The sequence below is a fragment of the Brassica napus genome, chromosome C8 (genome assembly GCF_020379485.1).
Source record: "Brassica napus cultivar Da-Ae chromosome C8, Da-Ae, whole genome shotgun sequence".
In the NCBI taxonomy this organism is placed as follows: Eukaryota; Viridiplantae; Streptophyta; class Magnoliopsida; order Brassicales; family Brassicaceae; genus Brassica; species Brassica napus.
In genome coordinates this window covers 2775387-2790969 of record NC_063451.1, presented here as the reverse complement: position 1 = coordinate 2790969, position 15583 = coordinate 2775387, and the positions used below count along the sequence as shown (strand labels likewise).

The following is a 15583-nucleotide window of genomic DNA, read 5'->3' as shown; positions in this document are numbered from 1 at the left end:
TTTTCTTCTTGTGGATCAAATTTTTTGGGTCAAAAAAATCACTCAATCCGGGGGTTGGCGGGTCAAGCGGGGCGGGTTTGACCCGCAACCCAGCTCTATCCCCACCCCCTAAGAATAGCAAGCACCAATTCATTAAGCAAAACTGAGGGCAAAATAGTAACTTCGTTCATCTAAAAAATCATCTCTCTCTACTCTCACTGTAAAAGCCGGAAAACCGGACCGATGTAAACGATATAATAAAAGCAAAGTTAAGGAAATAGACGAATATAGAAAAACGAATACGAGGACGATAAGAAACCGTATTCGCAAATAGACATGGAGGCGAGATATGATCTCTTTCTTTAACTCAAAATATTCGCTCCGTTAGTAAGACGGGACTGTACGAATATAGAGTCCCATGATACAACCATGGCAGACGAATCACGCCTCACTCGTGATCGCCCTATCGAACTATAAACTCTACGAAACACTCTCGCAATATAGACTTACGCAGAGGGATTTTTTGCTGTTGGATTTCGATCAGGAAAAAAAAAATTAAGAAATGAAGGAAGAGGAGATACGATATTTAAAGAGCCGGAGAAGACCCACTTCCCGCAACAGCTGCTGCACGTGGGCGAGAATCTCGCGGAGATCGAGGGAAGTTGAGTTCCAAAAATTCTTCCTCAAGACTCTCTCTTATCTCTTTTTAAATTTTCGAGAGGATAACATGCATGGCGTTTTTTAAATTTTTAGACAAACTACTTGTCGTTTTAAATAAAATTGTATGATGTTTTGTCCCGAAATAACTGGCAAAACGTTGAGCTTAACTTGGTCCAAAAAGAATAGTTCTTATCGGGCCAAAGGCCCTCCACCCAAGCCCAAGCCCAAGCCCCCAAGCCGAGCCGACCCGAGCCGAGCCGAGCCGGCCGGACGGCGGCGGCGGCGCGCACGTGGGGAGCTCTCTCTTCCTGAGCTGTTTAACCTCTCATGTCATGAAGACATATATATTCCTCAAAACCAACTCTCCCAACCAATGTGGGATGTTGTTAACTTCATTTCATTAAAGCCAACAAAGCTTTTTATAAGAACCCATAGGCCCATTTCGTTTTCACATTTTTCCATATATTATTTGCCATTAGGCTTAATAATTAGGCCCAACAATCCCCCACATGAATATAAATGACTCTTCTAAAACATATGCAGACTAAATGCAGACTCGATAGACTCTAAAAACTATACTTATTCTAATCTTTACTAGACTAGACAAACTTATCGAGAGTGTTTGCGAAAAATTCACTGTGTTTGGGTTGGTGGCATTTTTAAGCCTTGAACCACTCATAGTTAATATCTGTCGGGTTTACTTTACCAGAAGGTGAACATGATGTCTTGAACCAACCGGTGTTTTATGTAGACCGAGACAACAGGCATAACGCAGCTTCATTTTCTCGTAGAACTTAGTTCTCTATTGTGTTCATTGTGGCCCTGAACTATTCCTGGTTTTCATGAGTGAACTTAGAGAATATAACATTGCATTCATTCTCCTAGAAACGGCCCCATTTCACACTCATTAGGTGATTGACCATGAAAAGTATTGAGTAATACTCCACTTAGAAGCTATGGAATCATTAAAAGTTTATGCTTATCCTTCACACATTTGTTAGCACTTTTCTCATCTTAGGAGCTGGGAAGAGACTGCTTTGTCTCAAGTGCGTTGGTTATATTCTGCTTGATTTTGTTTTCCCTTTGAACCTACGTCTTGGGATCACCAGTCATGATAGGTAGGGTTGCAATCAAGCATCCTCATCCGTTATAGGCTGTAAACCCATTCCTTTTGATGATTTAGCAACAACATCTCGTAGCAAACCTTTAGTAAATGGATCCGCTAGGTTGTCAGCCGATTTGATGTAGTCTATTGTAATTACACCAGTTGAGATAAGTTGTCTAATGGTTTTATGTCGTCTTCTGATGTGACGAGATTTACCATTGTAGAGATTATTTTGAGCCCGAGCTATTGCTGATTGACTATCACAATGTATGCGTATAGCTGGAACAGGTTTCTCCCACATAGGAATATCTTCCAAAAAAATTTCTAAGCCATTCAGCTTCTTCTGCTGCTTTATCTAAGGCTATGAACTCAGATTCCATGGTAGATCTGGCTAACACTGTTTGTTTGGTAGATTTCCATGATATTGCTGCTCCTCCTAGTGTAAATACATATCCACTCGTGGATTTTGAGGTTTTAGAGTCTGATATCCAGTTAGCATCATTGTATCCTTCTAAAACTGGTGGTTCTTTACCATAGTGAAGCTCAAAATCTTTGGTGTAGCGCAAGTAATTGAGTACCCTCGTTATAGCTTTCCAGTGTGTATGACCTGGATTACTTGTATATCGACTAAGTACGTTTACTGCATGCGCCAGATCCGGTCTAGTACAATTGGTCAAGTACATAAGACTTCCGATCACACGTGCATACTCGTTTTGTGAAACCGCTTCACCTGAATTCTTTGTCAAGTGCATTTGGGGATCTAACGGAGTTTTTGCCGTACTCTTAGAGTAATTTTTAAATCTCTCTAATATTGTTTCAGCATAATGAGATTGGGTTAGGATAATTCCGTTTGAATTTCTTGTGACTTTAACCCCGAGAATTACATCTACTAATCCCAAGTCTTTCATCTCAAATTTCCCTTTGAGCATGTTCTTTGTTTGATTGATAATGTATTTATTGCTTCCAATAATGAGCATATCATCTACATATAGACATAGCAAAACATACGCATTTTTGGTTGTTTTGTAATATATGCATTTGTCACATTCATTAATTTTGAAACCATTTGACATCATTGTATTGTCAAATTTTTCGTGCCATTGTTTAGGAGCTTGTTTAAGCCCATAAAGTGACTTTACAAGTCGACATACTTTGTCTTCCTGTCCGGGAATGACAAAACCTTCAGGTTGTTTCATGTAAATTTCCTCTTCTAAATCACCATTTAGAAAAGCAGTTTTTACATCCATTTGATGGATTTTTAGGTCTCTTAAGGCTGCGATTGCTATCATCAGTCTTATTGATGTTATTCTCGTCACTGGAGAATATGTATCAAAATAGTCAAGGCCTTCCTTTTGTCGGAATCCTTGAACTACAAGCCTAGACTTGTATTTTCCACCAGGTTTTCGTGTCATTATTCATTTATTCCCTAATGCTTTGCAGCCAGGTGGTAAATCCGTTATGTAATAAGTATAATTTTGCATGTTCGAATCAAATTCACTCCTGACCGCTTCGTTCCAGAATGGAGCTTCTGGTGAAGCCATGGCTTCGGCCAAAGATTTTTCTTTCCGAGCTCTTTTGCTCCTTCGAGGTTCATCTTTTTCTTCATTTTCTGAAATATCATTTATAGAAATCTCGACGTTTGTCTCAGTTTCTGAGTTTTTGTCATTGTCTCTTTCTTCTTGAGTTCGTTTTAAACCTTGTTTTTCCTTATATGGAAAAATATTTTCAAAGAAAGATGCATTTCTTGATTTCATGACTGTATTTTCATGAATGTCTGATATTTCAGATTTATGTACCAGAAATCGATAAGCATTACTGTTATGTGCATATCCGATGAAGATGCAATCCACTGTTTTAGGTCCAATAGTGACCTTCTTTGGTGGCGGTACTGCAACTTTTGCCAGGCACCCCCACACTTTGAGGTATTTATACGAAGGTAAATTACCTTTCCATAATTCATATGGAGTTTTGCCAGTTACTTTGTGTGGAATTTTGTTGAGGATATAATTAGTGGTAAGCAATGCTTCCCCCCCACATGTTCTGGGGTAACCCAGATTCCTGCAACATTGCATTCATCATCTCTTTTAGAGTTCGATTTTTGCGTTCAGCAACTCCATTAGATTCTGGTGAGTAAGGAGCTGTAGTTTGATGGATTATTCCATGTTCTTTACAGAATGCATTGAATGGACCATCATACTCACCTCCTCTGTCGCTTCTAACTACTTTAATAGTTGTTTTAAGCTGATTTTCGACCTCGAGTTTAAATTCTTTAAATTTTTCTAAGGTTTCGTCTTTGCTATGTAGTAAATATACATAACAATATTTTGTGCAGTCATCTATGAAGGTCACAAAGTACTTTTTACCGCCTCTAGTTTGTAAGTATTTTAAATCACATAAATCTATGTGAATTAAATCTAGAGGTTTATTAGTTCTTTCAACATGAGGTGATGGCGTTTTCGTGAGCTTAGCCTGTACGCATACTTCACATTTTTGTTTACTTGTTTTGCATTTAGGAATTAGATTTAAATTCATTAATCTTTGTATAGATTTGTAGTTTACATGGCCTAATCTTTCATGCCATATATTAAAAGACTCAACCAAATAAGCAACTGGCTCTTTCTTATTCATTGAAACTTTTGAAGCTACAACTTTCGGAGGGACTGTCATTACATTCAGCTTGACAAGTCCACCCTTAACATACCCTCTACCCAAATACATCCCATTTTTTCTAATCACGAGCTTGTCCGCCTCAAAATTTGTGGCGAATCCATTCTTGCTGAGCAAGGTTCCCGAGACCAGGTTCTTCCTCATGTCAGGCACATGCTTCACATTCGTCAGAGTGACCTCATGTCCAGATGTCATTTTCAAAATCACATTGCCGCGTCCTTCAATCTTGGAGACTGCAGTGTTTCCCATCTTGAACTTCTCCTCAGTCATGCTTTTCTGATAGGTGCTGAACATCGCCCTATCGGTGCAAATGTGGGTGGTTGCACCAGTGTCATACCACCATTCCTTGGGGTTGTTGCTTTCAACCATGTTGGCTTCAGTCACCACAGCAACGAGATCCTCCTCTGTGAGATTTGCCTGAGCCTTCTCATCCTTGATCTTTTTGCGACACTCAACAGTCTTGTGCCCCACTTTGTGGCAGTAGTGACATTTTCCCCTGAACTTCTCCACATTCGCATTCGCATTGATTTCAATGCCTTTGTTCTTGAAGTTTTTTCCCGAAGCCTTCAGGGCTGCAGCAGTTTTGGAAGGCTTGGCAGGAGAATGGGCGTGTGCCTTTCCTTTGCCTTTGTGCTCAGCCATGTTGACACTGTGCTCCTTAGCAGGGACCTTGTCAGCAATTCGGTTTATGGATTCCATCTGAAGCCTCATGATGAGCTCCTCGAGCCCCATCTTCTTCTTCTTGTGCTTCAAGTAGTTCTTGAAATCCGCATAGCTTGGAGGAAGCTTTTCAATGAAGCTGAGAGTTGTGAATGTCTCGCAGATGGACATTCCTTCAACAGCGATTTCATGGCAAATGAGCTGAAGCGCTTCCACCTGATCCATGATGGGTTTTGAATCCACCATTTTGAAGTCGTGGAACTTTGAGACCACATACTTCTGGCAGCCAGCGTCCTCACCTCTGTACTTCTTGTCCAGTGATCTCCATAGCTCTTTCGCCGTGGGGATCTCACAGTAGACACGGTACAATGGGTCAATGAGACGACCCAAAATGTAACCTTTGCAGATGAAGTCGGAATGCACCCATATGTCAACAGTTGCAAGACTGTGAACATCATCTATTCCGTACGGAATCAGGGGCTTGTCCTCCTGGATGAACTTGTCCAGTTTCATCGTTGTCAGAAAGAACATCATCTTCTTCTGCCACGTTTTGAAGCCTTTGCCATCAAACTTGTCTGGCATCAGTCCTTGAGTGAACAAGCTAGGTACAGCCGGAGAAGTTTGAACTGCCACCGGAGCACTTGCAGATGCTGATACTGAACCCGTCTGATAAAGACCAGCACCAAATAGGCTACGACGAGTGGTTTCATCAGTAGCATTTCCCGCAGGGAGGATAGTGCTTGTTGTTGCTGCAGCGGTAGATGCTGTGATGTTTGTCGTAGCGGTTGTCATGCCAGTTGCATCAGTTGCTGCAGCGTTGAGTGGAGTCTGAATGACATCCGTGGTGTCAATGGGGGTGTTGTTATCGTTTGTCATTTTTCTGTAGAGAAAACATGAAAAAAACGGACTAGTACTCCATTCAACAAATAACATATTATTTTAAAGAAAATAATAGTCTAAAATCGATGTTCATTTTTGGTATTTGAACCAAATCATATCGATATAAGTCTGGAAAAAACGTTTTGCAAACTCGCTTAAAAGCGTTCGCAGAAACCATTTTTATAGACTTAGAATGTTTCACAAACTCGCTTAAGAAAACGGTTACTGAAACGATTCATGTATATAACGTTTGAAGAATGTATCAACGTTTTGCGAAAATGCAAGAAAGCAATCCGCAAAGCGTAATGAAATAAACCAGAAACGTTTCGCGGAAGTGCTCTAAGGCAAATCGCAAACACATTTAGGCAGAAACGTTTCGCGCAATATAGACTTACGCAGAGGGATTTTTTGCTGTTGGATTTCGATCAGGAAAAAAAAATTAAGAAATGAAGGAAGAGGAGATACGATATTTAAAGAGCCGGAGAAGACCCACTTCCCGCAACAGCTGCTGCACGTGGGCGAGAATCTCGCGGAGATCGAGGGAAGTTGAGTTCCAAAACTTCTTCCTCAAGACTCTCTCTTATCTCGTTTTAAATTTTCGAGAGGATAACATGCATGGCGTTTTTTTAATTTTTAGACAAACTACTTGTCGTTTTAATTTCCCGAAATAACTGGCAAAACGTTGAGCTTAACTTGGTCCAAAAAGAATAGTTCTTATGGGGCCAAAGGCCCTCCACCCAAGCTCAAGCCCAAGCCCAAGCCCAAGCCGAGCCGGCCGGACGGCGGCGGCGGCACGCGCGTGGGGAGCTCTCTCTTCCTCTGAACTGTTTAACCTCTTATGTCATGAAGACATATATATACTCCTCAAAACCAACTCTCCCAACCAATGTGAAATGTTGTTAACTTCATTTCATTAAAGCCAACAAGACTTTTTATAAGAACCCATAGACCCATTTCATTTTCACATTTTTTCATATATTATTTGAGCCATAAGGCTTAATAATTAGACCCAACACTCGCTTCTTCACTCATCACTCATCACTCGGCTCCTTTTAAAATATCTCTCTGCTTTCTTCTCTCTCTCCTAAGCCTTTCCGCTTTCTGTCTCCTTTCTCCGGCGTCTCTGTTCGTTTACTTTAGGGTTTTGCGATTTTTAATTCGTGTACCAAGGATAAAAACCAGAGCCCATGGAAATGGAGAAGAAGCAAGGATTTTTCTCAGCGCTCAGAGACGAAGTCATCAGAAGCTTTACCCCTTCTCGCTCCAGGCCACGTTCTCGTTCCGCGAGCCCGTCCCGCTCAAACTCACACATGAAGGCTCTTCTCTGGGGCAGGAAGAAGCTACTCGCAAGCTCCGGATGCAGCCGCGCCGCCGGAGGATATCACCTAGCTTCGCAACCGGAGCCGTTAATCGGAAGATCGGAGAGCCTAAGACCTGTAATCGAAGGTCCTGTTCCAGATAACGACGAAACTCAAACGGATTCGAAACGAATCGGGTCGGGTCTAGGTCACTGGGTCAAAGGCCAGATGTCACGTGCTCCCTCCGTGGCTTCTACGAGGTCCGACTTAAGGCTCCTCCTCGGCGTCTTGGGAGCTCCTCTCGCACCTATTAAAGTCTCTTCCTCCATCAGAGACTCTCCCATCGTTGTTAGTCTCTCTCAACATTACTTTCCGGTTTGTTCCGGTTTAGTACTGGATCGATTCCGATTTTTTTAAAAATATCTAGGATTTGATGATTGGTTTGATTCTTGCAGGAAACTTCAACTGCACACTACATTCTGCAACAGTACACGGCGGCTTCAGGCGGCCAGAAGCTACAAAACTCCGTCAAAAACGCTTATGCTAATGGTAAGGTCAAGATGATAACCTCAGAGCTCGAAACTCCGACGAGAACTGTCCGTAACCGAAACCCGACAAAGCCTGAAACGGGAGGTTTTGTCCTCTGGCAGATGAATCCCGACATGTGGTACGTTGAGCTCTCTGTTGGTAGTAGTAAGGTTCGTGCTGGCTGTAATGGGAAGCTTGTTTGGAGACACACTCCTTGGCTCGGTTCCCACACTGCTAGTGGACCCGTCAGGCCACTTCGCCGTGCACTTCAGGTTAAAACCGTAAACTGTAGATGAGCTTTTGTAATGAAACCTTTGTTGATGTTATGTTGAATGATTGATTCAGGGACTTGATCCGAGAACTACTGCTGCTATCTTTGCTGGGTCGAAATGTGTGGGAGAGAAGAAAGTGAACGGTGAAGATTCTTTCATTCTGAAGCTGTGTACTGACCCTGGAACACTTAAGGCGAGGAGTGAAGGACCAGCGGAGATCGTGAGACACATTCTCTTCGGTTACTTCAGCCAAAGGACAGGACTTTTGGTTCAAATCGAGGATTCTCAGCTGATCCGGATCCAGTCTAACAGTGGTGATGCTGTTTACTGGGAGACCACGATCAACTCGTCTCTGGAGGATTATAGACAAGTGGAAGGGATCATGATTGCTCACTCTGGACGCTCTGTTGTTACCCTTTTTAGATTCGGGGAAGTTGCGATGAGCCACACTAGGACAAAGATGGAGGAAAGATGGACCATTGAAGAGGTTGCTTTCAATGTTCCTGGTCTGTCTCAAGACTGCTTTATCTCACCGGCTGATCTTAGGTCTAGTTCTTTACTAACCGAGGCGTGTGAGTACTCGGATCGAGAAGAGAAAGGGAAGAGCTCGATCGTGTTGGCAGCTCATAGAGCTAAAGTTGCAGCATTGGAGAAAGGAAAGTTAGGCAATGACCACCCGGTATGGCATATTGATGTCTGAGTAACAAGATCCACGCCTTTGAAATGAAACTAACTAACCCCTTTTGTTTTAGCTGCTCAAAAATTAGGAGTTTGATTAACTACTATTGTTTTCGTTGGATTGTTGTTTGTGTTTGTTATTTTTTTCTGTCACCTTCAATGTTTTTGAGTAAGGAGGTGATAGGATTGATTGATCTTTGATTTGCAAAAAAAAATGGTAGTAGCAAGAGAAGGAGAATTGCTGCTTACATGTTGAATTTGATTTCAATGGAAAATTTCACTGTTATGTTATTTTGTTTAAACCGAACTAAACAGGTACATCTTGTTTGAATTCGAAATCATATTAGGTTGAAATGTTGTTGAGACATGAAATTGATGAGATAGAAAGACATTCTTAATGTATGTATTGTTAACTTTAGTGGTTAGAGAATGAGTTATGTTAGGTACCAATAGAGAAAGTGATAGTTATTAGGAAACATAAATGGGATTTTATGAAAGGAAGTGAAAGATGATGGTTATGTAGCAAAGGGGTCCATTCTTCTGCTTTTGTAGCATAAAAGTATGCTTTTGGCACAACTGTCTTCTCTTTTCTCCTTAAAGCTTTCTTTTGAAAGTTTTTTAAAGTGGTTGCATCTTTATAACATATACATGAATGCATGATAACGACGTCTTTGTGGATACAACATACCTTAACGTTTCTGGATGGAGACAAATAAAATATTTGCTTTGACCTCAGAGTTTGACTAAAATTTCGGATCAAGATTTGGAAAAAGTCTTAGATATCCAACAAGACATTAAAAAGAGATTACATTGAACAAAACCGTTAACAAACACAAACATGTGGCAGAAAAAACACTCAAATGGGCGATAAGACTGGAAGATCTGTCTAGTGTCCTATTGGATAGGGAAAGATTCTATTTGCTGGTTTCTATATCATTTAGCTATGGCTCTACGGCAATAAGGGCAATCTCCACAAGCTTTAAGCCAAGGGTTTAAGCACGACGAATGGAAACTGTGGGTACATGGCAAGGATATAAGCATGTCACCGTTAGTGAAACTCTCTAAACATATGCTGCAATCTCTCCTCTCGGTTTTAACACCGGCTGAGCTAAAAGTTTGCCGGTGTAAACCATTAATGGCACCTTGTGTGAGACCATGTGGCTTCTTGTTACATTCATAAGACACTTGAACCCCAACTGTGGAATGAAATGAGGATTCCATCTGTACAGACCTGTTGGTAGACAAAGAAACGCCTCTCAATCTTTGGACAAGTCTTGCCCTTGCGAGAAGAACAGATCCAGGAAGCCTCTCGGATCCATTTAGGTTTCCAAAACTGTTGCTTTCAGTTTCCAAATACTGTGGAGTGCCTTGAACGTCACGAGCAGGTCTACGTTCCTTGGGACAAAAGAATAAAAAAAGGGCTAACTTCAGTTTTTGAATAAACTAATTAGACTACTGAGATTATTACTTCAGAGGAAAACGCTAACCGGAAGGCCAAGATGGTGACAGAAGCGTTGGAGACGCGGCGAAAAACGCCGGGGAGAATCACAGCCGTCGGAATCGTGACGGTGATTATGATGATGGATTCCGTGACAGCGATGATGATGGTGTCGATACAGAGAAGGGTCTGATTCTAAATCCGGGTCGGATCTGCCCGGACGCGATCTTCGAGTAGAGAAGAGTTCTGATGCGCTCGTCATGCACACCGTTCACCTAATGTTCGTTAAATCTCGAAGAAATGCAGAGACACGGCGAAGATAAGGATTAGGGAGAAAGAGAGGAGGGAAGTTGCGAGGAAAAGTAAAAGGAAACCGCAGTGAAAAAAAGTTGATCTGCGCGATGACGTCATCTCACTCGCTGTTGTCGGAAAGACATCTTTGAACATCAAATCCATTGTCGTGTTATAATTACTGTGCTAGGAAGCCCGGAGGTTTGGGCCTATACAAAGGAAGCCCAATAGTGAGGGCTCATTGGGTAGAACAATTAAAACTGAGGGGGCCTTAAAAGATACAAAAAATTGATTATAAATAACAAGTTGGGCTTGTGCATTTGCATTCACCCTCTTAATTTCCTTACTTTACGAAGTGGAACTCGACTAATCCCTTGATTATTTTCGGAGTTTTCATATTTCATCCATCTTTTTTCTTGAACCAGTTAACAATGTAATCAATAATCATTGAATATTTATATACGTTGATTTTAATTTAGTTGGGATTTATAGATTGCACAGTCTCTAATAAATGTTTAGCTTGGCCGTTATAATTTATTTACTACTCTCTCCAATTTTAATTATTGATGTTTTAGATATTTAATTTTTTGTTTTAAGTTAGCTCCAATTTTTAATTAATGTAAAATTTCTTAATTTTTAATGGTTACGATTTTTATATTCTACAAATTACATCATTATTGGCTGAATAATAGATAGTTAGTAAATTAGTGATATTTTTCTATAAAATGTAAAAAGTTAATTGTTTAATAATAAACAGAAAAGTACTCTTATAAACAAGAAAGGGTTCTTAGACTATGATTAACCCAGGGTTCTTAGATTGAGGTTCTTAGCGGAAGTTAAAAAACTGTTTCTTAACTTTTAATTAAAAAAATCTATTTAAGAACCGGTTCTTAAAGTCCTTATTTAAGAACCGGTTCTTAGTTTTTTTAGTTAAAAGTTAACAAACAGTTTCTTAACTTCCGCTAAGAACTCCATCCTAAGAACCCCGGGTTAATCAATCTCTTACTTCTTAGTTATAGATATATGTGTTGAACCACATGTTATTAGCTCAGCTGAAAAAGACCCTGACTATTATTTCAGAGATTTCTAGCTTGAGTGACCGTTGGAATGAAAATAATATTACGTGATATGGTTTCAGATTCGAGGAGATTAGGACTTCGGTCGGAACCTCCTGGTAATTAAAAAGGAAAAAGATATATGTGTTGTTTATAGTTTCTGCACTGTTTTGCAAGTTTGAAGGCTTTTCTTTTGCAGTTGTCCAGTGGCTATATATATGCACACATGATTGAATAACTTGAGATAAGACTTTTTTACCTCCCGGCAAGAAAGGAAGTTTCTCTCTCTACAATCCTCTCTAGAAAAAACACTAGTTTTTCTACGCTTGGGCGGCCGACGGCGCTCCTCCTCCTCTTTAGTTGCTGGTCGTCCGCCTCTCTTTGTTTTTGCTCCCTTTTCGCATCTCATCTTCCTCCTCTCCTCAGTTTCCTTTTCGGTGGATCTGTGTCTTTGCGCTTCCGTACGGGTCAGATCTGGCGCGTCGGACTTGGATCTCCGGAGAAAAAGGGCGGAGGAGTGGATGTGCGGTTCCTCTGGGCGCGTTGAGTGGCGGGGGTTTGGATCTGGTGTCAGATCTGGACTTTGGTTGCGAGATCCCTCTCCTTTTCTTGCCCTCTCTGCCTGCTCTTCTCGGTTGGGTGAGTGGATTAGCTTGGCTGAAGGCGTCATGGATCCCTTAGATGGTGGAGCTGCGGTGCTTCTTCCCCTTGTCTCGGTGGTCTCCAACAGCATGCTTTTTGGGCCAGTCAATCTTCCTCTCGGGGGCCTCCTCGAGCTGCTTTCGTTTCCAAGTCAGAATGGTCTACGGCGGGTTCTCCGTTGTGGGGGCGTGTGAGAAGAGATGAGTTGCTGGTCTTGTCAACCGTGGCTAATCTCTTTGGTGGCGGCTCATGCTGAGATAGTAGGGTTCTGAGGTTGATCTAGGGCTGTCTCGGGCCCGCTTTGCCTTAAGGGTGGAGGTTGTTGTTTCTGTCTTTCTGATGCAGGTTCGATGGCGTGTGGCGGTTTGTGGGTGCTCCTTCTTCAATAAAGCTCGACCTTCTCAATGCAGGTGTCCTTGGTCGCGAGTCTAGCGGTTTGTCCATGAAGGTCGTGGATTAGATGGTCTTAGCAAGCTGTTTTTGACAATCCGATCATTAAGAGTTGGTCACCGGGTACGCCAATTTCTACCGGGTCCAATCTCTCGGTTTAACTGCGGTTTTGATTTCTGCGGCAAGCGACTGTTCTGTCTCTGATGTTTTCTTTTGTGTACTGCTGTTTTGCTTTTAGATAGGTCCTGTAACATTAGGTTTGAGTCAGTGTTAGATTTCATTTTCTGTACTCTGTTTCTTGTCATTTATGTTTGTCTGTAAAAAAATTGAAAACTGGTAATGAATTTAACATTTTTACCACAAAAAAAAAAGATTGAGTGACTTATGGATCAAGATTAACGACCGTCTAATCTAATTGATCAGAACATGTTAAATACTATTTCCTTTTTCTTTACAAAAATATAAAATTGTTGTTTAAGATTCAACATACCAGTTGGTACCACATTATGTTTACTTCTTTTTAATGATACGTTTAAAGATTAAAACATTAACTAGATTAAGATCCGCGCCTTGCGCGGGATGAACATTATTTATAATTTATTTTTACGTATTATATATTATTTTATATATTATAAAATAATATATATATATATATCAAATAATTAAAAATTCAGTAACTGTTACGTATATAATTAAATTGATACAAGCACATTAATAAATTTTATTAATTCAAACAAACATTTTTATATTTTCTATGATAAATAATTAAATTTAAATAATATAAACATAGATATATATAGTACATTTTTAATACTGATATCTGTTAAATAATGTTTTCTTCTCATATTTTTTATCACTTTTATTTTTTATAACAAAGACTTTTAATCACCGTGGGATGTTTAATAGTTTTAATAATTTATTTTTATATGGTATATAATTTATTTTAAATGAGATATATATATATATATATATATATATATTAATATTTATTGAATGAGACTTCCTACTTATATGATTTTCTAATTATTTGTATTTTGTCATAACAAAAATTTTAAACCATGAATTACAAATATTTCAATGTGAGATTTTTAACAGTGTTAGTCATTTATAGCCGTTTTTACGAATTCAAAATAATACTAAAAATCTAAAATTTTATTATATGGTTAATGTGGTTGTTTAATTTATTTTAATAACTTAAAAGTTTTTAAAAATGATAGAGGATACACTAATTTTTAACAAATCTTTATTATTCAAAATTATTATTTTTCATATATACTTTAGCCACATTAGGAAATTCCATAATTTTTATTTAAGGAAATAATGAAGAACATTATTAATTAATTTATGGTTAGTTTAATTTTTTTTTTGTCATCAACTTTACAGACTCATACTGACTGTGTAAACCAAATCGGGTGATCTGCATCCATGTGAACGACAAAAGACGGTTGCTTCCTAGCACTGCGTGCTAGTCTATCCGCCGTTGAGTTTTGCGTCCTTGGTACATAGATGATCTTTGATCGGGAGAAGCTCTCTTTCAGGGTCTTGACATCGTCCAAATAATTTGCAAAAGCTGAGCAGTAGAATTCATGGTTAGTTTAATAAAAAGCTTATTAGATATTTAGATGTACCAACATATTTTTCTAAAAATTTTAAAAATGATTATCGTGATGACAGATGACTACCTCAGATATTGTAATGCTTCTTTTTAATATATAAGAGATTATATAATCATCAATCTGATGGGCGGACCATGTCTCAAACAAAGCGATATACTACACACAGTAGAACTTCTATAAATTAATACTCAATAAATTAATAATCTCTATAAATTAATAAATTTCATCGGTCTCAACTTGGGCCGGTTCAAAATTTGATATAAATCGATAAAATAATAAGATAATATTTTTTAGAAAATTCTATGCAAATATATGGCCCCATTAAAATTATAACTTAATAATTTATATGTATATATATTTATATAAGTAAGAACTTATTATTATATTGTTTGTTTTATATTCACAATGGAATTATCTTAATATATTCTTAACACTTAATATATTTTTGATGATATTTAGTAATATTATATCTAAAACAACATTTAAGTTTTATGCAATATATATCATATGCACCAAATAATATAATAAAATTAATATAAATGTCAAATTTCAATATAACAATTAATATCTATACACTAAAGTCAAATATTTTCCTTATCTTAAAATAAAAATATCTTAAAATAAAAATCTAAATAAGGAAACTTTTGTAATCTAATATCTCTATAAATTAATAAAATTTCAAAGTTCCAACATTATTAATTTATAGAAGTTCTACTGTACGTTGAATCGTTCTAAATGTCTCAAATAATAGACAGAAAATCACATAAATATGAATTAAACAGTGATCTTAATTCAAAAAAATATATGTAAATTTTCAATCACTACCACAAAGATATTTGGCAAGTTTTTACTTGGTGACAAAGTATTTTATTGTATTTAATTAAACCCATTTAGAACTTTTTAAAAATTGAATATATCAAGCATACACAATATGATAGATACATCATTTTGGTTTTAATGTTTCGTATCTATTTAAACAGGCTGCAATCGAAAAAAATTAATGAAACTTGCCAAATGATCCTGGTTCTAAAACTGTGTATCACGCTAACTTAGTTCACCTTTTAGGATTTTTTTTTTTTTTTTACATTTTATGATTTTTAGTGCCTTCTAAATTTCTAATCATTATAATACCAGCAGTATATTTATTATGTTTCAGTTAAAGTTAAACTAAAATGTCGTTTAACCAACCTGAATTGTAGACATTCTTAAATAAGTTGAGGTTCCTAAGGAACTGATTATTATGATATAGTTTTCAAATATTGAGTATACATTAGAAATAGATTCTTGTATTTCTATCATACACACACTATCTTATAATAGACTAGTGTCTGCCCGGGCTACGCTCGAGATTTTTTGTTTAAATTTAAATGTTGATTGTATATTATTATGTTTATTTTATTTATAAATATTATAATCTATTATAAA

General features: G+C 38.2%; 2 protein-coding genes across 4 annotated transcripts; one reads left to right on the top strand and one right to left on the bottom strand.

The window, feature by feature from the left end:
• The first annotated feature begins 6928 nt into the window (after nucleotides 1-6928).
• Nucleotides 6929-9017, top strand: LOC106397236. 3 transcript variants are annotated; one of them, XM_022703593.2, is made up of 3 exons: nucleotides 6929-7593; nucleotides 7704-8048; nucleotides 8122-9017. In XM_022703593.2, the coding sequence occupies exons 1-3, from the start codon at nucleotides 7138-7140 to the stop codon at nucleotides 8746-8748; spliced, it is 1428 nt and encodes a 475-aa protein (XP_022559314.1). In that variant the 5' UTR covers nucleotides 6929-7137; the 3' UTR covers nucleotides 8749-9017. The 3 variants fall into 3 exon arrangements, with proteins under 3 accessions (XP_022559314.1, XP_013693275.1, XP_048621622.1); XM_013837821.3 differs by having other exon boundaries at nucleotides 6929-7596; XM_048765665.1 differs by having other exon boundaries at nucleotides 6929-7623.
• A 499-nt stretch (nucleotides 9018-9516) lies between these two features.
• On the bottom strand, nucleotides 9517-10597 carry LOC106399346 (probable E3 ubiquitin-protein ligase RHY1A). Its single transcript, XM_013839821.3, has 2 exons — nucleotides 10214-10597; nucleotides 9517-10121 (listed from the first exon to the last, which is right to left on the bottom strand). The coding sequence occupies exons 1-2, from the start codon at nucleotides 10424-10426 to the stop codon at nucleotides 9660-9662; spliced, it is 675 nt and encodes a 224-aa protein (XP_013695275.1). The 5' UTR covers nucleotides 10427-10597; the 3' UTR covers nucleotides 9517-9659.
• Between the last annotated feature and the right edge of the window lie 4986 nt (nucleotides 10598-15583).